General features: G+C 41.7%; 1 protein-coding gene across 1 annotated transcript in view; it reads left to right on the plus strand.

The window, feature by feature from the left end:
• The window catches only part of adam19a (ADAM metallopeptidase domain 19a), a 349,292-nt gene that overhangs the window by 23,882 nt on the left and 299,494 nt on the right, over positions 1 to 25,916 (plus strand). Inside the window, exon 2 of the mRNA XM_031289991.2 lies at positions 17,249 to 17,328. Within this exon, the coding sequence (XP_031145851.1) occupies positions 17,249 to 17,328 (80 nt within the window). The remainder of the gene's footprint in view (positions 1 to 17,248; positions 17,329 to 25,916) is intronic.

The following is a 25,916-nucleotide window of genomic DNA, read 5'->3' on the forward strand; positions in this document are numbered from 1 at the left end:
ATATCTGCCGCTGTCAGATATAGATCACGCCTCTCATTGTTTTCCCCCAGCACCATGCAGTGATAGCTTGCCGGGCGAGTGCCGTGTGTAGGCTGAGAGTCCACAGAGGAAAAGGGAGAGTAAAATAAATAAATAAAAAAGATCAGTAGGAGAGGTGTGTGTATTAGGCATGGAGAAGGACAAGGTGTTAGTACTTGAATGACTTCAGAGTGTAAAACAAGGACATTTATGGGGGAGGGGGAGAGGGACGACAAATGCACATGTTCTAAATATTAATTAGGATTTGTTCCAATTAATCCAGGCATAAATTATGTACTGCATGGCCAATGTGTGTTGCCCTTCACTCTTGTTATTGTATCTCCCATTTCGTTATAATGATTTAGCTCCTAGACGTAGGCCTATCTTTTGGGCTTGGCAAAAATCCCAGAATATTACTTACTATATTCTCTATTGAAACCTGTTTAATTTTCACAGTGTGTTGGATCCAGTGCCTGAATTGGACCAAGAAATGTGCCAGTACTCTTAATTTAGCAATTGCATGACATGGATAACATGGATACCGTTTTTGAAAAGAGAATGTTAATGTTTGATTTTTTTATATGTATTTTCTAACTGCCACAATTGAAATTCCCTTAATCCACTTTGTATTGTGGTGGAGGCAGAAATCTAAGAGATGGGTATCTGATAACTTTGGCAAAGTAAGTGTTTGTGTAATTTGGTGAAAGAATGCTTCCCTGCCAAACTGATGCGACTTTCAGTATGAGAGAAAAGTCTGACATGTGCTTCAGGCATGCTCAGTCACATCTGATGTGGGAAGGCTGTCAGAGCCCAGCATTCAGGCTGCATCAGCTGCTCAGTCGGCCCATTTCATGCTTCCTAAAACTCAACGTCACAGTTAACAGTCAGCACTGTCCAGGTCCCTTCAGTCAGCACAAGCAATGATGGGAAGTGTTTTCCTCAGGGATCCAGATTAGAATGCCTGCTTCCCAGAATTTATAGTATTTATTATTATTTATTTTACTTATTTTTCTAAGGCTAGCGCGGCAGAGAATCACCTCTGCTATTGGTGAACCCTTTACAAGCACAAACCTTGTGTGCTGTGGCCTGGACAACATAGCCTTATCCCTCGCAGTACTCACCAGCATTAGCATATGGCTACAATTGAACTGTATTTAGCCTATTTATAGCTAAATCAATGCAATTTTGGCCTTTTGAAATATAAATTGCTTCCTTAATTTTGTGTTCTCTAATCCTTGGACACTATTAAGCTTCCAAGTAACATAGAAAGTCTGGATGCAACTGATTTTCCGCTTAAGCATCTTAGAATCAGGGATAATCACTTGGACTAAATTCCCATACAATAAAGAGCAGGCGATACGCCAGCTTGAAAAAAACAGTTGAAACAATGTAAAAGCCTTAGTATAGAAATAATGGGATTTTTTTCTCAGAGCATTTCGCTCTTGTGGAGTTATAAGTTTCACAACTTTCTCATGGGTCACTGAGGTGTCTCATTTACTGTAGATAAGAGAACATGAGTTGTAACCCTTGCGGCAATTAAAGGTGGATTCTACAATTAAGCATCAAGAAAGACATGCTGTGACTGTCTTTGCAGCAGTGATGGCACATTTCTCCGCTGCCTATACCCTTCATTTGACCTATCTGCTGCTGTTTTTTTTCAATGTTCTATTCTAATTACCTACTGTTACTTCTCTTTAAGTCAAATTTGTAAAACTAAAAACATTATGTAGGCTTGTAGAAATTGCATGATTACCTTGTGTCAACTACGCGAAAGACAAAACATATTATTGCCAAGTGATACACTATTTGAAGTTATTATTGTGTACTTATTTAGATAGATGTGGCTTCTGAAAGCAAATTCAATACTTGATTTCACATTGGTAAGGAAATAAAATGTCACGTTTTGTGGATTACTTTGGCTGTCTTTCCAAAATGGTAAAGGCCATTTAAAGTCATTTCATGTAATTGCATTGAATTACAGTAGAATACAGAAAGTTCAGAATGAACAAAGACCATGCTGTGTCACATTATCTCAATTACAGGCTTCTATTGAAAGAGGAAGACAGTGTTTTTAGATTCTATTGGTGTTTTTTTAAGTTCATGCAGGGAAAACTGGAACAGACAGGGTGAAATACAGAAATGATAGCATGCCATTAAAAGTCCTGGTCTGGCCTTGAAGCTGACCCCAGCCCAGTAATCCCAAAAGAATGTCTTAAAGCTTAACTGATTTAGTCTTTAGTATGGGAACCTGCGAGAGACACAATTGTCAAAAGAGGCCGACTGACACCAGGTGTTTAAGCTCATACATATTGGCTGATATTTATTTTTTAGCATAAAATGAATACATATTTTTAATAACAATTCCTTGAATGTGGCAATGAAAGAATTGATACCGAAGATACAGTACTGTTAACGATAATATCGGCCTGCTGATTGCATTGGTTGGACCCCACACCTTTCTGGGGTAAGATTTGGGGGCCTGTGTTCGAACTTCGAGGGTGAGATTTAGGGGTCTGCGTCCGAAAATGCTAGTTACTATGTTAAACTGACAATCTGACAAAAGGGCCAATTTCACACAGTGATGGGCCAGATGTTTGGAAGTGAGAAAGTAGCAAGGGTTAAACTTCTCTCTCAAGCTCTCTTTTATTGTTCTTCACAATGACTTCTGTCACTTAGAAGTAGCTAGTTAGAATAGTGAAAGCCACTGTGGCTGTAAAGAGAAGTGTAACCCGAAACTCATAGCGATGGACACAAACAGAAAATCCAGAGACAAATCTAACACAGCACTGGTCATGCTGTTTGTTGGACAGGTGATCACCAGAAACGCCACCACCATCAGTGCTGTGTTGTAAGATGGAGCAGAAGAGGTAAGAGGAGCTCACAGGCCCATAATGATGATGGAGGAATAACTTCTACCTTACGTCATCCCTCAGTTTAAGTTAGAAATGGGTGTGAAATAGCAACGACATCCCCCATAATCAATGGCACACTTTCTTTAATAACTCCCCAAACTCCAATGTGGATTACATCATGTAGTACAATTTGTCAGAGCCCTCCTGTTTTGTCAGTGTTGTCTTTACACTGGCTTTAGAGTCTGCTCCACAAGAAATGTGGATTTTATATCTAAAAAAGTGAGCTGCTGTTCTCTAGGGAGCTGTGAGAGGCTGAGCGTCACCTCTTAACCCTTTTCTATCATGAGATTTTCAGTTTATGGAGCTAGCAACTTACAGAAGAGCTGAAAAAACCCAGTGTATGGAGTATAACACCTTCTTAGACATAAATTGATTTTCTTTGGACCCAGGGGCAGCTGTTTTGGAAGACATGCTGAACTGCCAAGTTTCAACTTTGTCCAACTCATCATTCTCCTGCCTTAGAGTGGTTTTAGAGGTCAGAGCGCTGTGAAACTTTGAAGATTCTCGCTGCTCTGTGGCCTCCGCCTTTCCACACGAGCAGACGTAAAACTGTCCTGCAGTACTAACTTAATAGGAGACAAGACGGAGAGGAACAAGACATGAAAGGAAGCATTCAAAATATCATTTACCATAGAGAGCTCTGTTTCTGACTATGAACGGATGCCCCGAGGTTGGCGTTTGAGCAGGCGGATAAGACGGTGTATCCAATGAGCTCTTTGCTAAACTGGGGAATGAGGTTTAGGTTCTTGGTTAGAAGAGCGGCCCCTCTCATCCTTTTTGCCTTTCCTTATCCTCTTCCATCCACCCATCCGTCCATCCATCCATCCACCACCGCTTTATTCTCCCCTGCAGAATGAAGGGGATCGGCTTACCCAGCACTTATGTACTGTACCACCTGACAGACACACTCACACACACTGTCACACAAAGTGATTTTGTAATTGAAAAGCTTCACAAGAGACTCTGGAAGTGTTTGCAGCCAGGAAAAGTAAAGCAAAGAACAGCAGTGATTTGTTGACTCAGAGGTTGGGTATCGCATCTGCCTGGTGTTTATTAAGCGCCCCCAAAGCTTCGTTAAGTCACAGTCGATCATTCAGCGGGAGTGGCGTGATGGAGAGCCTCTTCCCCTCTAACCTCTGATGCCTCTGCTGAAACTATTAGCCCGCCTTAATGGTTTCTGCAGACCAATGTGTCATTTGTTGATTTTGGCAGTAAATAAATATTGAATACAGATGCTCATGTTTCTGGGCCACATCACGGGCACTACCATGAACACTCTTCTGACCATATTTGAAAAATGCAGCTAAAGTGAGATTTGAAATGTTCTGAAGCTCAGAAAGCTTGGAAAATATGTCACAAGCTGCAAGCTCCTAGTTTGGACTGGGATTTATCAGGTTACATGTACTCCTTTCATTAAAGGTGAAAAGCAAAGTTACAACAGCCACTGTGAGTAGGAACTAGCATAGACCACTGTATCTGAACAAAGCTCCCTTATTTTCTTAGTTTCAGATCAATACCATATCTCTGCCATTAGAGTACTTTTATAAGCTCAAAGTGAACACTGCAATCACCATCATTTTCCATATAAACTCAAGAGGAATGAGTGGGCATCCTTGTACTCTGAACTATATGCAGAGGTGAGGGCTTGGGGGAGGAGAGTGGAGCTACAAATGTTGAAATTCCATTAAATTGTAATATATTTACCGTGCTGCACTGTAAGCAACCGCATTCAGAGCTTGTGATATTTCCAACAGCAGTAACGGCAAAAGGTGTTGCTTACTGTGATGCCGTGTTGACAATTTGAGTTCACCCAAACTGCACTAAATGCTAAAGCTCTTAATAGAGTACTTTAACATTGTCAGACTCACACAAAAAAGATCAAAATTGATGCAGCAGAACCAGAGATATTCAAATTTACAAAATGAACTTCGTCATGTGTTGAGGAAGATTTGAATGTAGCGATTGAGACCATACACTCATTAGGAAAATCTTTACTGAGGTAATAAATCAAGTGAGACAAGCGTAATTTTCTCCTAGACTTCTATGTAATCAGACTTCTATTTGGAGCAAATGGAAATTAGATAGAATGCAGGTTTAAGGCACTTCTGCATTGGCTTCACTTTGCAGGTCCAGAAGTTGCCGCTTGGGATAAAGCCTTTCATCTGGCATTTCAATGGCTTAGCACCGCACAGGGCAGTTGTGGTTGGTTGAAGGAATACAAACAAAATACATAGGCTAAGCAGTGTAGCCAGACCATACTCCAGCGCTGTGGAGAGAACTGCTTTAAACTGAAGATATAAAACTGAAAAAGTCTTTCTTTTTTAAAATGACTGCATCTAAGGCTGGGCAATACATCGATATATTATATTAGTATGAGGCTAGATATTGTCTTAAATTTTGGATATTGTAATATGACACAAGTGTTGTCTTTTCCTGGTTTTAAAGGCTGCATTACAGGAAAGTAATGTAATTTTCTGAACCCACCAGACTGTTCTAGCTGTTCTATTATTTGCGTTTACCCACTTAGTCATTATATCCACATCATCAACAAATCTCACTGTGTAAATATATTTTTTGATAAATTTTTTATTGAGAAAGGCACAAGATTAACAACATTACACATCACAGATTTAGCCCTTTCTTTTCTTTTTTTCAGACCCCCTATCCCTTAACACACATACAATGTAAAACATTCCAAAACTAAAACCAAACAGTGAGGCTAATATTATATGAAGAGGATGTGTGGGGAGTGCTGATCCCCATGGGACACCGTATGCCCTCATGGCTGACCTTAACTGCAGTTTGAAGAAAAAAGATGATCCCGGAAGATCATACTCAGCCTGTAAATCATTAAAGGCTCTTAAGCCATGGTCACAATACAGGTCTTTTAAAACATAAACTCCCCTGTTCTTCCAATGTGGGAATGAAAAAGGTATATTGCCGTTGAGAAGTGAAAAACTGTTGAAAATTGGGGATTGATTGTGCCATTTAGGATCTGCGCGCACATGTTTCATTACAGTACGGAAAGTTGTGAGTAGAAATGAAATTATAGGGCCTAAATGTAATTTGTTTTTTTTCAATGGTATGTTGGAATACACTAGGTCCTGCAGTCTGTCAGGCAGCAACACATTTTCCTCAATTGGTCTCCAAGAGACTGAAGAACCAGGATTGAACCAAATAGAGGGCGTAACACAAAGGACCAGAAGTATGTCTTAAATTTTGGGAGAGCCAGCCCTCCCTTTGCCTTGCCTCTTTGAAGAGTTGTGTGTTTTAAACGAGGCCTCTTTCCTTTCTATATGTATTTAGATATTAATGAGTGAAGTTTTTCCCAGTAGCCAATAGAAGGAGTAAGAGGAATCATAGAAGAGTAAAAGTTAACACAAGGTAGTACATCCATTTTAACTATTGAAATAACGGCTTGAAGTGAATTTGGGAGATTTGACCAGTGTTCAAAGTCCTTCTCTATACGCTTGTATATACCTTGAAAGTTTTGTGCTGCAAAAGAAGGCAAAGAAGGGAAGATATCAACGCCGAGATACCTGAAACTCTTGACTATTGGTATGTGGGAGGGCAGGGGAGATAGGAGATGTAACAGAATTTAAATGCATCAGTGGTGACTTTGTCCAGTTAATTTTGTAACCAGAAAACAAGCTAAATGAATTAAACGTGGAAAGCAAATGTGGAACTGAGAAACCTGTGTTGCCTACGTAGAGAAGGATATCATCAGCAAACAATGATATCCGATGATTTGTATTACAAAATGTGATGGGATGCACTGATGGATGTTGTCGGATTTTCTGAGCCAGTGGTTCGAGGGAGAGGGCAAATAGTAGCGGCGAAAGAGGGCAGCCCTGACGAGTTCCCCTACATACTGGGAACTGGGCAGAGCAAAAATTGCCAGTGTTGACCATTGCTGAGGGATTTGCATATATATACAAATTTTACCATACTAATAAAGTTGCCCAAAGACAGTCCTATGTCCTAATGTGCAGCAGGCGACGCACGTTATCCGATACTAGTCAAGTTTTAATAAAACTGGTCTGATCATTATGTATAAGTTTTGTTCGATGTACCTCTAATTGAGCTGCAAGCACTTTAGCACATCATTTAATATCTCCATTAAGAAGGGAAAGAGGTCTATAACTACCACATTGATTCAAACTTTATTTGGTTTGGGAAGCACTGTAATTATGGTTGTGTTAGCACTAATATTGAATTGAATGGTCGGCCCAGTTCATCCCAAAAAGCAAGATAAAACTCTGATGCAATTCCATCCCACCCTGGGGACTTGCTTACAAGGGCTAACCTTAACTCTTTTAGGGAAATAGGGGCATTGAGCAATTCAGAGTCATTGTCAGACAAAAAAAAATGTGTACATGTACTGGTCTCAAATGAGATTTCAGACTTATAAAGGGTAGAGTAAAACGTCTTGAATTCTGTGTTAATATCCCGGGGGTCACTCAACGTACACAGAGGTGTTTTAATGGCCATAATTTTTTTTAACATTTTCATGTTTTCTCAGTCTTAAAGCTGAAAGATGGCTTGGTCTGGCTCCATTAATGTCAGGGTTTTGGTATTTGTTCTGTTTTATTGTGTAGTCTTGTTTCTCTGTTTTGCTTGGTTTCCTGTTTTATTTTGTAATCTGTTTGTTCTCACTTGTCTTGTCCAGTTTACTTCCTGTTTTCTGTTTTCCCGCCTGTTTTCCCGCCTGTTTTCTGTTTTCCCAATTGTTCTGCCCCGCCCTGATGTGTTCCACCTGTTGTATCACCTGTCCCTTGTTAGTCCTTGTTACCTCTTGTATTTAGTCTCTGTCTTTCCCTTGTCTGTTGTCGGATCATTGTATGTGTTTGGGTTTGTGTGTTTCGTCTCCAGTAGTTTTCCTGAGTGTTAGTCTTCCCTGTTAGTCTTCGTGTTCCGGTGTTTCTATGTTTATCTTGGACTTTATTTTGGATACCCTTTTGCCTGCCTTTTCCTGGACTCCTTTGGTTTAGTATGATTTTATGTTTGATTAAATCATCTAACTATCCTCTGCTTCCGTCTCTGCTATTTGGGTCCGCCATTCACCTACCCACCCTGACAATTAAAATATGTTCTTTTGGTCCTGTGCATCAAAAACTCTGCTCTGTCTTAACAAAGAGTTCAGTTCAGTTCTTGTCACAGTTATTCTTCCCTGTTAAGCCTCTGAGCACGGGACTTGCTGTTGTGCCACATGCTGGGTGAGGACATTCTCCAGTTCAACTATCCTGCTTAGTCTACTTTTGTTAAGGTGAGATAAAAACATGGTTGAGGAGTCCCTGATACAGCCCTTTATGGCATCCCATAAAAATATGGGATCATCTACTGAGCCTGTATTAATTTCTAAAAATGTATTAAGTCTTTCTTTAAAAAAGACACAAAAATCTTCATTTTTGAGAAGTGAAACGTTGAACCGCCAACGCGATTCCCTAGTGCCCAGGAGTGTAAAGTGCACAGAAACAATACTGTGATCTGATAGAGAGCAGGGTTTGATCACAACATTATGTATCTAAGATAAAGATGCAGCTGAGGCTAGTACATAGTCTATTCTAGAAAAAGTCTGATGCCTTGCCGAGTAAAAAGTGTATTGTTTAGATGTAGGATTAATAGTGCGGTAAAGATCTGTTAAGTTAAGTAGGGCTGCACGATTATGGCCAAAATGATAATCACGATTATTTTGATCAATATATTGATCACGATTAATTATCACGATTATTTGTCCTTCCAGTTGCAGAGTTCGCTGGTGCTAGGCTAGCGCAAATCAACAGTAACTGCTAGCCTGCCATTAAAAGCAGTCTTACACACTCCACAGTACACCCGAGGCAAATAAATTATAACGCCAGACTATCGATTTAAATGTCTGTTGATAAAGTAATGTTAGAAATAAAACTACCCTTGCATCTCAATGATCGCATTACATTTTGAGGGACTAGTTTCTCAGCAGCGGTGGAGTTTTACTTAGTTAGTAGTACTGCGCCATAAAGTAAACAGAGAAGCGCACTCCAGTCGGGAAACCTAGTAGCTGCTGGCTTGGACATCAAGATATGTTGTCCGAATGCAGTTCCATCCGTCTTTCTAGATGCACCAACAGCTACTGATGAACAGCTAATAACTTTCGGTAGGCTACTCTAGCTAATAAAGCTAGCCCCTTTCATAACGTTAGCCTAGCTGCTACTGATAGATTGAGACTGACAACGTTAGTGGAACGTTACTGTTCAATGCATTGTGGAGAGTGACAACGTTAGCTAATGGTATAGCTACACTCTTGGTAGATACCTGGCTGGGCTAACCGCTAACTTTAAGTAATTGCTGATAGAAACGTCATGTAAGCTCGGACAGTTTACATGCAAATTGCTAGCCCGTGTGCTTTCATGTACCGGTAACATTATGTGAGTTATAGCCTGGCAGAGTGGAATTAGTTGGAGCTCACAGCAGCAGGTAAATAAACTTGCATCATTGTCATGTAAACCGGCTTTCTCGGTAGCCTAGGTAATATCACTCCGCCGCTGCTGTAGCCTATGCTACCAACTATAGGGAGTATACTAGTGTACTATTGCAATGCGATGCAAGGTTTAGTTTTAATTCTAACATTATTCTATCAACAGACATTTACATCGATAGTCTGGCGTTATAATTTATTTGCCTCGGGTGTACTGTGGAACGTGTAAGACTGCTTTTAATGGCAGGCTAGCAGATACTGTTGACTTGCGCTAGCCTAGCACCAGCGAACTCTGCAACTGGTAGGACTGGATGAAAAGTGTTGAAAACCGTCTTCACTGATAAATAACACACTGGCTAACTTGGAAATGAGGTCCTATGTCCAAAATTCTGAACCACCCCTTTAAGTTTCGTAGGAGAAATGTGTGTAAGTCTAATCTCTGCAGAGTGTCTATAGTGTTGGAAACGCCAGCCTGCGCTTAAAAGTGTGTGGGCTGTAGTCGGGGCTGAAGCGGATGGTGTTCTCTTGTATTTCCACGGCAGTGCTCCAAGTAGCTTTGAGGATCTTGATTTCGGTCAGTAAAACGCAGCAGCTTCAGGATGAGTGATCGAGGAATATGCTTGCCATTTGTGTCTACCCTAAGAGCATCGACAAATGTTATCTCTGTGCGATCTGTCCTCCGTGTCCACTATTTTGTCTTCCAGCTGGGCATGATACGCAGTAAGTCTTTTCTCAGACGCAAAAAGCCGGTGTTTATCTCTGCCAAACGAGTCTCACTCTTTTCCACATAATTCATACACTTTGAAACATCAGTCTGTATGGCGACCATCTCGCCGCGAAATACAGCAACTTGTGCGTCCACCAGAGCCTGTGTCTTGCTTGTCAACTGAGCCACCACGTCTTCAACAAGTGCAGGGATAGGCTCCTTGATAGCTTCAGCAACTGCTAGCTTAACTAGTTCAGCTAGCTCCTCGTTGTCAACAGAACGTGAAGTTACCGGCACTTTACCCGCCACCTTTCTTGAGTTCGCCGCCATCATAGTGTGTTAAATACTATTAGAAACCAAAATAATTGACAGGAACTTTTAAAAAGTAGCGCGGGGTGCGTACTGGGGAGTAGGGCTGGGACGGTATGGATTTTTTCTTACCCCCTTACGAGAGTAGCGTAAGTTAGAGCGAGAATGGCAGGGTGCCTTAAGTGAGTGACGTCAGTGCCTGTGTGGTCGCGCAAGGAGAACGAGCGGTAATGGAGAGTAGCGTATGAGTGCCGCTGTGAGGAAATGCGAGAGGAAAAAGACATAGCAAAGTTGATGTAAAGTGAGTTAAAAGTGAACAATAAAATAACAACCTAGAACTTCTCAAGACACTGTGGATTTATCTATTGTCAATACTGCCGGTAAAGTGAATGGCGTTACCCCCGAAAAACATGGGCTTAAATCTTACAACATGTTACAGCTTGAGTGCAGCCTGTCTAGCAGCTGAGCAGAGAGCAGAGAGAGCGACAGGGCAGTTCGCTAACTTGTTGCTCTCTCTACCAATATAAGCCGCTCTGTTTTAGGCTATGAAACGTGCTATAAACAGAAGGAAACTCCGTTAGCTGCTAGGTTAATGTGCAGTGGTAAACACTGCAGCTTGTTAAGCTAGTTAATGTATCTAATCTATCAGCTGAGAAGGGAGAAATGATACAAGACACAAGACATTACACAGGTACTCTCGCATATAGGCCTAATAGTCAACACGAATGGAATGTTATTATGTGTCATGGAACATTGTGCTCCCCAACTTACAAAAGTTCGGATTTGTGCCATCTTTTGATGGTATTTGGTCAAAAATATTGTGATCTTTGATTTTCTCTATATCGCTTCAACTGCATCTTTCTAGTTACATGCGTGACCACACGTGTTGGTAAGTCACTTTACTTAATGTCCTCACTTCGTTGTTGAGGACTGGCACCAGCGTTGGTCAGCTGGGTCGCCTCCTGATGTAGGGATGCAGTGGAAATACTTATGAGCCCTGCATGACACACCAACATGTGCACTATTACCACTCCAGAGTGGGAAAAAAATTGAGATCAACATCTCAGGCAACCACAGACATCCACTTCTTTCCTTTCCACTCTGCTCAACTCATTATTTTGCTTGTCCCTTTTCTGAAATTCTCAAGTGTCACAGAAATGTTTCCCACCTCCCAGTCCGTAGCAATTCCAGGCCAAGTGCTGCTGACATTTATTGGATTCCTTTCAGTGTTATCAGCGATTAATGGTGACCTTTGCTTGGGGGTAAAGCATTTGATCTACCCCAACCCGAAGAAACAATGCTCAGCATTCGTTTTTAAAGTCAAATTCACCTTGGGATGCTTTTTTAATATCAAGCACATACCACAGCAGTTTCTATGGCTTTCTACATTCCCTTTGTGGAGGTGTTATTTAGCTATGCAGATTGCACAATACACAAAGCGCACTTGACAATGAGAGAGCTTAATGGATTACTGTACCAACAGAGAAAGTGACGAGTGCCTTTTAGAGCCCTGTGAGAATTCAATGCTTTTTTGGAGCATATGTGACAAGAACATGGCAGAGGCCTGTGGTGACTTGTGAGGCGCCCTTGCCAGGCACAATTGATAAAGCAGTGTGATGGACTTTCTCAGTGGGCTCTTAGCCCAGTTAGATGCTAGCTCAAAGGGTGAATAGCTAGAGATCAGGGAGTTTGGTTGTGTGTTCTCAGATTTGGCACCATTGACTCTCAGTGCCATTTAATTAATTGTGTGAAATGCAGAACCCAATTCGCACGGGACTAGTATTACCTGGGGCCCTCTAGTAATTTGTAATAATTACGGAGGTCGCCTGTGCTCTTAATCCCATGCAAATCAATAAAAACTTTATTTATACCAATGTTTCCCCTAACAATGTGTGTTACCTTGGCATGCATCAGTGATAGCCGAAACAGTTGTAATGCCAATATAATTGAGGTTGTCTAGAATTTATTTAATCTGAATCCAGTGTTGAATCTGCTTATCAAATCAGAATCCTTTGAACATACGTATATAGGTTAAGCTTTCCACTATTTTACAAAAGGGAAGTTGTAAATAGATGTCCCAGGTTGATCCTAAGGATCAGTATCAAGGCTGATACGGGAATATTTTATTGGATCGTATCAACTGAAATAAATCAAAATTCGATCCTTTTGAGACTTTACTGTTTGTCACGTCAGCCTGCCGATGTAGCTCTTCTTTACCACAGTGTAAGCGTTTTGCTGCATATTTAGGTGAAAATTAGTGTGTAAATGTAAGAAATTATTTGGGCACACCGTAAGAGAGAGTCTAGACACTGAGGTTGGCAACATGCCTGTACTTGCTAAACTACAATGCTATTTTTTTTTCTCATTAGCAAAGAGCAGTGTACAAAACAATCAGGCAGCAGCTTCTCTTTTTTAGCCGAATCTGACCGTCACTTTTACCATTTAGAATGACAAATAGCATAGGCAGATGCAGCTGTCGCTAACTAATATCAATTCTGTGAGTAACTTGATGACAGAACAAAATAAAACATGTCTATTATCTGGTTTGTGTGCTCTCTGCAGCCGGTGTACTCTACCAAAGATCTTGTGAGGGAAAAACATGCACTGTAACGCAACTGTACAAGCACGAACTGAAAGCACGTTTCTACAGTTTCAGATCGGACTTGGTGTCAGCAGATACCCAACATTCAAGGACACAGATCAGCATCGGGGCCAAACAAACCTTTATTGGGACATCCCTAGTTAACAATCCTAATATTTAAGAACTAAAAATCAAAGAATGGCATTCAAAGAACTAAAGCTGTACTTTCAGCTTAATGACTGCCAATTTACTTTGTACATTGCTCTTTGCTAACAAAGACAGTGAGGAGATATTAACAGGTTTGATAAAAGATTTGACTCTGAGCTTTCACTCACATGGAGCCGGATTATGTACAATATTTAAGGACAATAAAATCAACAACTAAAGACTTTGTTTGTTTGATCAGCACATTCGGAATAATGTTTGGATCAATTCTTCCATCATGTTCCTGACACCCCACCAAAATCTCTCAGGTACCAAACAGCCTGAACTAAATAGTTTATTTTACCATTTGTGTCATGCACAGTGCAGGTCATCTCCATGTTTCTGTGTCTGGCACCGCATTACCTACTATGGGCGGGTTGATTGGGTCCTATAGTCAAAAGTTGGAGATGGGAGGACACATTGTTCCGTGGAGGGACAATTAAGACATACGATACACAACATGCTACTACTGCTGTCCTCATGCTGTCGGGTTAATAACGGTTAATAACCATGTCTGTATTCGTTCTAGCTGATTATTGATTCTCTCTATTGACTTTGGGAAAGTAAACTCATTCTTCTCATTTCCCAGACATTTCATGTTGGCTCCTGGTTTTAAAACCTTCCCTATTTTGGTAAACATGGAGAGGGAGATCAATACAAAACCTTGTCTTCCTATCTCACTTTTATATTCACCGTCCCGACAAGTGTTTTTGTCAATTTGAAGTGGGCTCATGATTCATCTGAGCTAATCTAGTCATCCTGTTGAGATCCTTGGTCAGTGAAAATGGGAGTCATTATTCCACAGAACTTGTGCATTGACTCAAATCAAGCCAGTAAGACAAATGCTGAAATAGAACCTGAGAAAATAATGATCCAATGATTGTGGCATATTTAATTTCTTTTTTTTTTAATGATCTTTTGATAGATTGTTAGTTAAAGGCCTTTGTGTAGGCATAAGAAAACGGTGGTGAAAATTTTAGTTTGTTTGGTTTTCTGCACTGTGCAACACAACAAGGATCATCATGGGCCAGATGTATAGAATGTGCACACAAAGAATATGTGGAGAACTCAAACATATTTTAAAGGTGCAATTGGTAATACTGACAGCTATTGTTTAAAATAGTTACTGCAGTACAAATTCAAAATACTGGAGAGAGTCGTCTCCCCTGCCCCCTCCCCAGACTCAAAGTTCACGGAGGTTGCAAGGCTGAGACCGCAGCATCCACAACAATATTGCCAGACGCTTGTCTCACATAGCCAGACATTACTTCACAGCACAGCGGAGTAGCTAACGTTAGATGCTGGCTATACAGTATTGACAGTGCTCACGCGGAGCTCTGTATCCAACTGACAGACACATTTTTTCGGCTTAGAATTATGGTAGGAACCGCTAAAAACACAACAACTTCACTGTCCTCTCCACCCAACGGACAGGCACACTTCCTAGGCTTAGAATTACGTTAGGAACCGCTAAAAACACAACAACCTCGCCGTCCTCTCCACCTGATGGACAGGCACACTTCCTAGGCTTAGAATTATGGAAGGAACCGCTAAAACACAACAACCTTGCCGTCCTCTCCACCTGACGGACAGCCACACTTTATTGGCTTAGAATTATGGCAACAATCGCTAAACACACTGCAAACTCACGGTCCTCTCTTCCGGATTTACAGCCCCCCTCTCTTGGCTTAAAATAACTCACCGTTGTCGGCTACGGCCGCTGAACAGGCTACACGTTGTAAACAACCATGGCCCGCTGGCCTGGTCCTCGGTAACGTTAGCAGTTAGCAAAGTTAGCATGGCGCCGTTAACCAGGACCAGTCGGGATCAGTTTACTGGCTTGTTTTTGCGAGTAACCAACTTGAGTACTCTAGCTATATAATTCAATGTGAGTACACAAATGCCCGTCCCTTGTAGCCATGATAAATTAGCCTGAAGCTAATCCTTACCTGTTCAGGAGGAAATTAGCCAACTCGGCGTCCTTTTGGGCTCTAAGCTGTCTCCATCTTTCAAATACATCTCCAATATTTATCCGGGGCTTGTTATGTCTCTGGTCACGCAACTGTTAGAAACATGCCATTTTTTTTTAGGTCGGGTAGAATATATCTCCGTTGATCCTGTTTGTTTGTTTGCTGCTTTCATGGCTGTACTAACGTTACAGCTGTAGCGCGCTGGGTTTACGTTTTTACAGGTATATCTGGCAACCTGGCCTGGCTGACAAACTGGGCAGTTGACAACAACACACAGGCCAAAACACAAACAGAAATTCCTTCACGGAACGGAAATTTCAAAAGGAGAAAATACTGGCATTAGCATTGTTGTCAACTTAGCATGTTTCCTTAATATCTGATGATGCATTGGAGTCATTTTTGGATTTATTACAGTAAATATATTACATATTGGGCCTTTAAGCATTCTTTAGAGCACGGAACACTAGGTTTCTAAATTGAGCAGACTCTGGTATAATAAGGTAGATGAAAAATAGAATACGAGAGATAGAATTATAGTTTCACAGATTATCCACACAATAATAATAATATTCGGTTCCAACCGAGAAGCGTATCGCCATTGCGCTCTACAAACTGGCTACATGTGCAGAGTACAGAGTGGTAGGCGAAACGTTTGGAGTCAGCAAAACCACCATGCACCGGTGTGTTTACGCCGTGTGCAATGCCATACGAACGAGGATGATGCAAAGGTATATATACCTACCTGGAGTGGATGAGGCGCATGATATCTCGCTGCGTAACTCCAGAGTGCACCTTGTGCCACAGGTGTATGGCGCAATAGACGGGACTCACGTCCCGATTAGACCCCCTGCTGAAGGCTACAGGGGTTTTGTCAATAGAAGGCTGTGGTAGACGATCGTTGCATCATAAGGTACATTTGTGTTGGCACTCCCGGTAGTGCGTCTCCTTGTTCGTCCACTTACATCTGTCTTTGTTGACACCCGCCATGTGTGCAAACAGAGCGGAAATACTGGGCGGAAATGAACTAAAACTTCTTCGTTTTGTGGCGGGTTGCAACCATAAAATGACCTAAAACTTAATCGCAATTCATTATTTATTCGGCAAATAACGTTTCCATCAGCGTTTATCGCATAAGCCGTGTATCAATCAAGATAAAATCCAATGAGACCGAACGTATTTCCTTTGAGTCGATATTCATGAAATTCAATCAAATTTTACTGTTTCCATAAGGCATTTTTCATTCGATATCACTTAATTCGGATAAAAACGTAGCTGTGAGGCTCATTTTAGTTATGCTGTTTGGTTCACTCTCACCGCTCTTATAGCGTTGTTTTTGCCCCACAGCAGACAGCTGTTTTCAGAGAAACATCTTTAAAAAACTACTGTACACTACACGACCTGCACAGCAGCAAACAGCAGACAGACACAGAGACTAGCTGGTGAATATAGTGGAGCATTTAGCAGCTAAGGAGACAGATATTTCCCTCAGGAGTCAGTGGGCACCAAGACTGAGCTAAAAGCCAGTGTTTCTTCATAACTGCTGAATGTGTAAATAAGCAACTGTTTCTTACACACTCAGTATATCAACTCAAAAGCTGAAGACCTATATCTTTTCTAAATGTTTTTGTGCTTGAGCCATGTGCTCTATTTTTAATAAGGGATGCCTCTAATTGTTTTGTTGTAATGTTAGTACTGTTGTAATGTTTGTGTTAATTTTCCCTAAAGTATAATATTATTTAAAAAATGAAAGTAATTTCTTCTGATGTTAGTGGAGGTTCTCTTTATTAAGGCGAGGTGGGGTGCATCCACTCTATAGCAATGTGGGTTCCCCTGGACTTTATACTTTAGAATTGCAGGAGAAACTATCCAAACAGCTACAATGTAATGCCCCCAGTCTTTTTACATTAAAACTAGGCCATTTTGGACTTTTCTATTGTTTTTTTCTCAGTGACAAAGTGACACAACAATGCGCAATAAGTTGACCCTGTTGATTTCACTGCTCTGTTTAACCTTTTACCTGTGAGCGTTTCCCATCTGTGTTGACCTGCCTCTAATGTCCCAGCCTACATTTCCCTCCTGCTTTGTGTCCTGCAGGGCTGCGGGGGGGAAGGACAGTTGCGGCGCAGTGGCTCTCTCAAAGCCGAAGCAAGAGGGAGGCCGGAACCTCAACACAGGTCAGATATCTCATCAACCTTTCTCTGGTCTTTGTTTCCCTGACACTGGTCTTGCTACATCAAAAGCAACCAAACACTAAAACTGCCTTGCCTTTGGCCATTGGTTTAACAGTTTATGATTACACCAATATATCTGGCTGGTAACTAGTAAAAGTCTAAAGTCTGCTCGTGGCTCCAAGAGCTAGCAGTGCTTATTACATCTAACAAGATTAAAGTGTTGTACAAAGCCAGCAAAACATTCATTTTTCCTATAGCTAGAGCCTCAACGTTTAGTACCTTAAATGTAGAGTTGTGGGTGGAAAGGCCATGGGGCTATGAACATCAAACAGGTTCATACATACTCTGGAGTGTGTCTAAACACTTGCTTACATAATGAAACAAATGTCTAATTACACCATCTGTCAGAACGTCTATGGCCTTGGTAGCTTACATAGTTTATCATCACAGAGGACTACAAGACGTTTTAAAAACACTTTAGTCACTGTCTGGTTTTATGGATGAATGAAGGACGTCTGTTCTTGTGGTTCTGTGCTTCTATCCTGAGGGGACGCTTGACTCTGTGGTGTGATTATTGATGTGGAAGCTTTTTCCCACCCTCATTTTCAGCCCACAGACCACCTCATCATCCACAACCTCCTCACTGTTCAAACAAGCAGCTGTTGGTGCGCGTGCACACACACACACACACACACACACACACACACACACACACACACGCGCTGTCTGTACTGTACATGCACACGTAGGTGGGAGGACAAGCACATTAAAGACTATGTGCCCATTAGAAAAATGATGAGGAGGAAAGGAGTTCCTCACCAGTTTTGCACCAGCAGCAAAATAACAGATTGTTTTACCGTTACTTAGCACAGAATATTCCAAAAAGATTAACTGCAGGACATTTGCAATAGAAGGTTTAGTAAGGTTCTGTATCAGGTGGAGTGCAGCAGCTGCTTGGAAATGGCAGTTAGAATAGCATGGTGTAGTTGCTTCCGCATAGAAGTGTAGTGCAATCCTGAGAGTGATGTGGCATCATGAGGATCCTGATAGCAAGCACACAACAACTCATACATACTGAATAGCCAGCAATGAGAGCTTTGGAAAACACAAAGGCGGCACTGATAGCAGCAGGAACAGAAACAAAACACAGGTTGCATGGTACAAAGAAGACAGAAGACATGCCTTTTTTTATCCTGCAAGGGGAAATTCACATTTGAGCTACTACCACCCCCAAACAATAACATACAAGCAGTACATATTTGTTTGTTCAATACACACACAACATTTATGAGAGTCAAAATTGGTCTACCTGACCCAAACTTTGGATGTGCAATACTGTAAGGGCTTAGAGAGGAGCTATTGAAGATGTGGAAAGTGAGTTCTAACCTGCAAACTGGGACAGTGGCTCCAGCAAATTCCAGGAACAACATCTGAGGTCTCTGTCCAGAAGAAGCCCAGAAGAGCACGGGCCTAGTAACAGCTAAGATACCTGTACTGCACAGAATCCTCAGGCCCCCAAGCCTCTGGTAGAGGACCTGAGTTTGGTGGAAGGAAAAGACATCAGTGATATTTGTTATTGTTTACGTGGAATTGAATTGGCTGGACTTGTCCAGCTAAGCATGGAAACATGGCTCCATCAAGGCACTGAGCCATGCAGGGACATCTGTCTCTGCTTGGCCCGATGGTTGCCTTGGCTAGAGAGGAAAAGTTGGGGTGGGATTGAAAGGGGGCAAGAGGAAAAGAGAGACTGTAGCCAAAGCTTGGCTCCACTGTGGTTTAGGGGTTAGGGGAACTGACCATGGATTCCAGGTGCATCTCTCTCCCTGTCATCTTTCGCTATCTAATTAGGAGATAACATACCCAAAGTAATGATAAATGAATAACGAAAAGGGCCAAATTTTGATTTTAATCAGGAAGTATGTTTACATATTTTGGTTGGTACTTAAGAAGTATTGAGGTTTAATACCCAGAAACTGGTGTAGCTTTTAGGGCCACACTTAAGTTAATGAATTATTTGGTTTGCAGCAAAGTGTTTGGAAGAAAAAGTTTTTTGATTTCATAATTGCTTGCCTGACACAGAAAGGACAGTGAAATGACTGGAGCTATGGGTTGAAGCACAAACCTGAAAGCGTCTAATCTAACTATGGCAGCACATCAGGCCGTAGCCAGTTCATCCTCATCTTCCTGTTTATGATTTACTGACAGGCTTAGGCCAGCTCCCCTGATGGGCACTGTGGAATTGACGGTGAGTCTGACTGCCTCTAGTGCATCTTAATGTTTATTATAATGGGAAAGTGGACCCCTGCTGAGAAACATAACCCATGCATTCATCTGCATACCAGAGTCCTGGCGCAAATCTGCATGTTAACAAGTGAATATTGATGCTCGATTGTCAGCATTTAAAGGGGTGATAGAATGATTATATAGGGTATTTTACACTGTTCCTTAAGGTCTCCTAATAGGGTATGTAACATTGGTTGGGCTGAAAATTGCCCGAATGCTATTTTATTAGGCCCTTAACTACCCTGTGAATATGGCTCTATTTGGAACAAGAGCTTTTCTTCCAAATATGGTATGCTCATGAATATTTAGATGAGCTGCGCGCTGATTGGTTTGAGCGAACCCCATAGAAACACATTGGAGATGAGACAGCAGGTCTCATATTTCAGACACTGCAAAGTTATACATTGTTTGTCGGGTTATTTCGTTATTAAATTCACTTCTGAGACTTTTTTAAGCGAGAAATCAACTATATAAAGCTCAAATATGGGCCGTTTTACGAAAATTGATGGCTAATTGCAAATTTGGTAAGACGTGTCGTACTTTAGCTAGGAGCTCCACACAGTCTGATGAGAAAGCGGCAACCTGAACCTCCATACCCAGTGAAAGTCACCGTTTCTCGAGCTCTGGGCTCCGCGGAGCTGGCTGCCAGCTGCCGGCATAACTAGAGTAGCTATATTTACAGTTTGAATTTCGTCATGCCACTTATATAACATGTACCCCAAGGTCTTATAAAGCTAACAATGGTGTCCGATTTCAATTTAATGCATTTTTGTGAACATTAGGGATTTCGTTAGCTGCTACTGTCCCTTCAATCCTATACAGATCGCGGCTAGTTAGCTTCACTTTCGGCATAATTAACGTATATTTACAGTTTGAATTTCATCACGCCACTTATATAACATCTACCCCAAGGTCTTATAAAGCTAATAATGGTGTCCGATTTCAATTTAATGCATTTTTGTGAACATTAGGGATTTCGTTAGCTGCTACTGTCCCTTCAATCCTATGGGTAAAGATCCAAGCCTATTAGCTGCAGGCCCTGGAGCTCCATCAGGGCCTCGGCATTTTGTAGTCCAGTAACCCAGTAATCGGTGACTTTGCGCGGGTATGGAGCGCCGCTGGCTTCCCTTCGTGACGGAGATCCAGCTAGCTCACAGCGAGTCTATGAAGTAGGACACGCCAGGCGGCGAGGCAGCACCAGCCACTGTCACGTAGCCTGCTGAGCCATCAATTTTCGTAAAACGGCCCATATTTGACCTCTACATAGTTGATTTCTCGCATAAAAAAGTCTCAGAAGTGAATTTAGAAATTAAATAGCGGACCTCTGGAGATCTGCATGACCTAGCTAGATTCAGAAGACTAAGCTGACCTCAGGTCAGTGGTGTAGCCTATGCAAATGTTGGGGCGTGACAAAGACTAGGAGTTGAGATCATGATGTCAACTTCCAGCTTTGTTGAGATTCACCCGTTTTCAGCGGCAGTTTCAAAATGTGAGATTTGCAGAGGATAGGGGTATCAATGGGATTTTGAGCTTCTATGTATGTCCTATTTACCCACCGAACTGTCGTTATTCAACTATGACAAGGTAAAATCGGTTTTGCATTCTATCACCCCTTAGAAAAAAAGAGGGATCAGTACATATGTAAATGGTCTCCATTTATATAGCGCTCTTGTAGTCTTAACGACTACTCAAAGCACAGGCCTTCCATTTGGTAGACGGTAGGGTTGGGGCGATATGCTTTTGTCGCGATTTGATTCTTGCAGGATACATGGGTGCCGATTCGATTAGTATTGTGATTTTCATTTATTGCGATTCTATATTCTATAGCGATTCGATAGTATTGAGTATTGCGATTTTCTTTTCCTTCTTTAACAAAAACAAAAGTTGAATAATACACTTTAGAGACAATATATCATGAGACATTTCTAAAAACAAATAGTTTTCTAAGAAGAATGAACATCACACTTCAGTCAGTCTGACATTTATTTAATTTGTGAACATGAAATGGATTTTCTGCATTTTCTGCTTTCGGTCTGTTTTGCTGGAACCGGAGATGATGTAGTCGCCGTCAGCGGTACTGTATAAACAGAAAATATTTAGGTGAACCATTGTTAAAAAAATAACGAATAAAATTAACGATTCTAGGGAAATTAATCAATTTTAAACATCGTGGCAAAACCCCCCTGATACATACGATTTATGACTTTTTTTCCCACCCCTAGTAGACAGCAGCTCTACCACCTGAGCCACAGCTACCCCAAGGGAGATCAGGGGGAATTTAGGAGCATTTAGGAAGCTAGGTTGAGGATTGACAATACTACAGCCAATACTAACAGCCCCGGTAGACATCGCCCAACTCTTATTGCATATTTTGCCTATTTTGTTGAGTTGCCGATTAGCGAAATGCTGAATGAATTTAAGTTTGGCATTTATTGTGAAAGGTAAAAATGCTGGCACGGTTCCACAAGAAGGAAAACTCAGCTTTCTCTGTAAATATAGCATGCACTGAGGAATGTATTGCTTCAATTGACTATATTTACCATCAACACTGATTGGACATCCACATAAAAGTGGAAAGCATTCACCTTCTTTCTTACTTTCACCTTCTTCATTTTTCATACACAGCAGAAGCTGCTCAGTGTCAGAGGTTTCATCTATCAGCATTTGTTGTTGCAGCTTTATACTCTGTCTTATGTCCTTCAATTATTTGTCAGGGGAGTTCAAAGACTCACCGCAGCCTCTGTCCTCTTCCGCCTCTTTTTTTATCTACCGGGCCGCTCAGAGCTTCCCACCTACCCCACATCTCTACTTTTGTCTTCCTAGTGATTCAATTATCTCTCACCTCACGAGTTCTGGAGATGGCAATGACATTCACCCTGGCAAGAATAGGGAGTGCACACATGGATCCACGTCTGGTGCAGACTGTGTGTGGAGGGGGGTGGGAGGGAGGTTGTCTAAAGTAGCCTTTATGCAAAGGCACTTTTGCATGCACATCACATAGTCACAAGTGTGATTGTGTTGCATGTGTTTATTTGGGACTGTTTGTGGGTGTGTGTGTGCGTGTGTCAATATATATAACACCAGAGTATATTTCCTTGTGGGATTAATAAAGTATACATTCTTCTTCCAATACCCACTAGGATTCACCTGATATGGTTTTAGAAAGCTGCTCAGCCAACCAGAAAGGTTCCGGACTGCCATGCCAGGTTTTTCTGTGGATTGTTCTATAAAACAGAACTATCATGTTATTGATAGATTTTACATAATTGCCTCAGAGAACCTTTCTCTGACTTATTTTAGTATGGCTTACATGTCTCCACTTAAAACATTTGTAAGGGAGGTTTCAAGGCACTTTGAGCTGTCAAATTGTAGAGTAAGGTATTTGCCCACAATTCATCACAGCACACTTTGTATGCAGAATCATGCAGAATAAAAATGCATTTTAAGACAGTCATTCTCAATTTTCAATTCTCAAATGATTTAAAGCTGCTGATTTTGGCAATGTATTCTTATTCCTTTATATGATATCTCACCCCAGTCTTTTCTGCAGAAATGTTTTGTAGATTCACCTTCTTGCACATACATACTGTAAGCCACTTACTATATTAATGTTTAGCAAAAAGTTGAGATAAATTCAGATAGTATCAACCATGGCCTGAGCAAAGATCGTCATTATTAATTGTTGCTGTCAAACTGTAAAAATTGTGGAAAGCTATCCATCACCCCGACTCCTTTACTTTCCTCTTTGCTACAGTAAATAAAAAACTAATGCTCTAATTTCTCTAATTTCTGCATTTCATGTAAATAGCGCACTTCAGATTTCTCCAACATGAACGTAACTTGGACTAAAAATGGTGTACCTCATGAAGAGTGATATCCGATCATTATTTCTGTCAGCACATTTTGTAAACCCTAAGAAGTGTATTTAGTATTTCAGATTAGGGGTGCACGATATTTTGTTTCATCGTCTACGTCGCGATGTGCGCATGCACGATAGTCACTTCGCAGGACGTTGCGATGTTGACGCTAAAACTTTTTTACTGCTTGATAGAAAAGTACACTTTCACCGTTCTCCTTTTACATGATTGTTACCGGCCTAGCCCTCTCCTTTAAGACAGATAGCCATGTGGGCAACCTGTGTATGTGACGTAACATTAGTCCGACGGGGTTTGTTATAGGGGTGGGAATCATCAGAGGTCTCACGATACATTATCATCACGATACTTATGTCACGATACAATATTATTGCGATTTTAAACATATTGCAATATTCTGCTATTTATCGCATTTTTTTACCTTTTTTCCAACTTCAAATTTTTCCCAATTTCAAAATATGTCCCCCAAAGGAAATTTTGTCAACATCTGTCTGTTCATCACTTGCTGCAAAATGGGATTGTCAAGCAGAGAAACTGACCAACACATATATAATACTAGATCGATACTTGGCATCTGTGTATCGATACAGTATTGCCACGGAAAATATCGCGATACTATGCTGTATCGATTTTTTCCCCCACCCCTAGTTTGTTATTGGAAGTGAGGCCCGCTGCCGCTGACACAGTGATACACATGCTTTTCCATGGGTAGTGAAGCTACAGTACTCAGTGTTTTATGTTGACGAACTAAATCACCTGATTAATGCAACTTAATCACTAAGGGCGTGCAAAAAAATCGATTCACATTCCAACACGTTCTCACACTCATCTCGTAAAATATGGATGGTTGGTCAGGTGCCTTTGTCGTTCTTATTGACGCTAAAAGTCTCCTTTAGCGCTTTAAGTAAACGCACTTAGTCGGGACTATTGCCGTCCCTTTAGCGGCGTCCCTTTAGCGGCGTCCCTTTAGCGGCGTCCCTTTAGCGCTTTAAGTAAACGCGCTTGGTCAGAACTATTGCAGTCCCTTTAGCGCTATAAGTAAACGCGCTTGGTCGGGACTATTGCCGTCCCTTTTGACGAAGTTATGTTAAGGAAAAGGTCGTGGTGGGCTTACGGTTCCGTGACACGCGGGAACTACGGGACGGTTGGGTTTAGGAAAGGGTCGTGGGTAGGCGTACGGTTCCATTACACGCGGGAAGAACGGGACGTTTGGGTTTAGGAAAGGGTCGTGGGTGGGCGTACGTTTCTGTGACACACGGGAGGAAAGAAAAAAAACGACTATAGCAAGCGTGACAAGCGGGACGTGAACCCCGCTCTCCTGGGTGAAAGTCCAGTGTTTGACCCATCCACCACCCCAACCAACCTCCTTACGCGGAAATTCGCCCTTACATACTACTCGCTAAATCCTACCTAACTGCTGCTCTCCCCGGTGCCCTACACAAACACGCTGAAAGACGGCTTTTTCGTCGCATCAGACGCTGACAGCCACTGTTCAAACGTCCTTATTTTACGAGTTCGGAATGAGAACGAGTTGCACATTCGTATCGCGATTCAAGCTCTACCGATTCAAAATCGGTTCATAGAATTTAATATCACGTGCTTCGTGATATTAAAATATCACGAAGCACATCAAGCTTGAGCTACCACCTATGAGCTAAGCATAGTAGTACAGTTAATGTGACTCAGGTTGATGCTAGCGGGCTCAGGCAAAGCACTATTTTGGAGAGTGCTACTTGCCGACCTGTGGATGAAAACAAATCCAAAAAAATTACTACAGCTCTTGCAAAATGGGTGGCAACTAACTGCAGACCTATCAGCATCGTAGAAGTCTTGGGTCTTAAAGACGTACTACGGTTGGCATGTTACGAGTAGGCCTGTCGCGATAGTCAATAAATCAATTAATCTCACCATAAAAAAAATTAGCTTGATAATTTTTCCGGCCGCGATAATTTTCATTTGCATGTTTGTTTGTTTTCCTTGTCTCTCTCTCTCTCTCTCTCTCTCTCGCTCTCTCTCTCTCTCTCTCTCTCTCTCTCTCTCCCAAAGAGACTGGATGACCACTCTCGGTTCCTTAGCGTAACGAGGAGTGAACCCTCTTGTCAGTCGCAGGAGAGAGAGAGACAGAGAACGCTAGTTGGGTTGAGAGTTGGAGCAGGGTTTCCAGTTAAGGCGCCGTCAAAAAAAGAAGAAGTATATGAGCGATATCGTCCTGTTTTCTCCCTTTCATTTCAAACCACACAGTTGACAACCTGCAGGTGGAGGCGGTTGAGACAGGCTCGGACATAAACACCACCGGCTGCTGTGGACATGTCAGTCTCGCAAGCGGTTTCAGGAAAGTTGCTGCATGTGTCCGACAATGCACACAGCATTAACAATGACACACTGACAGCCTACAGCTGTCAGTGTGTCAGAGGCTCCCGGACGGTGAACTGA

Source organism: Sander lucioperca, chromosome 17 (assembly GCF_008315115.2).
Source record: "Sander lucioperca isolate FBNREF2018 chromosome 17, SLUC_FBN_1.2, whole genome shotgun sequence".
Lineage (NCBI taxonomy): Eukaryota > Metazoa > Chordata > Actinopteri > Perciformes > Percidae > Sander > Sander lucioperca.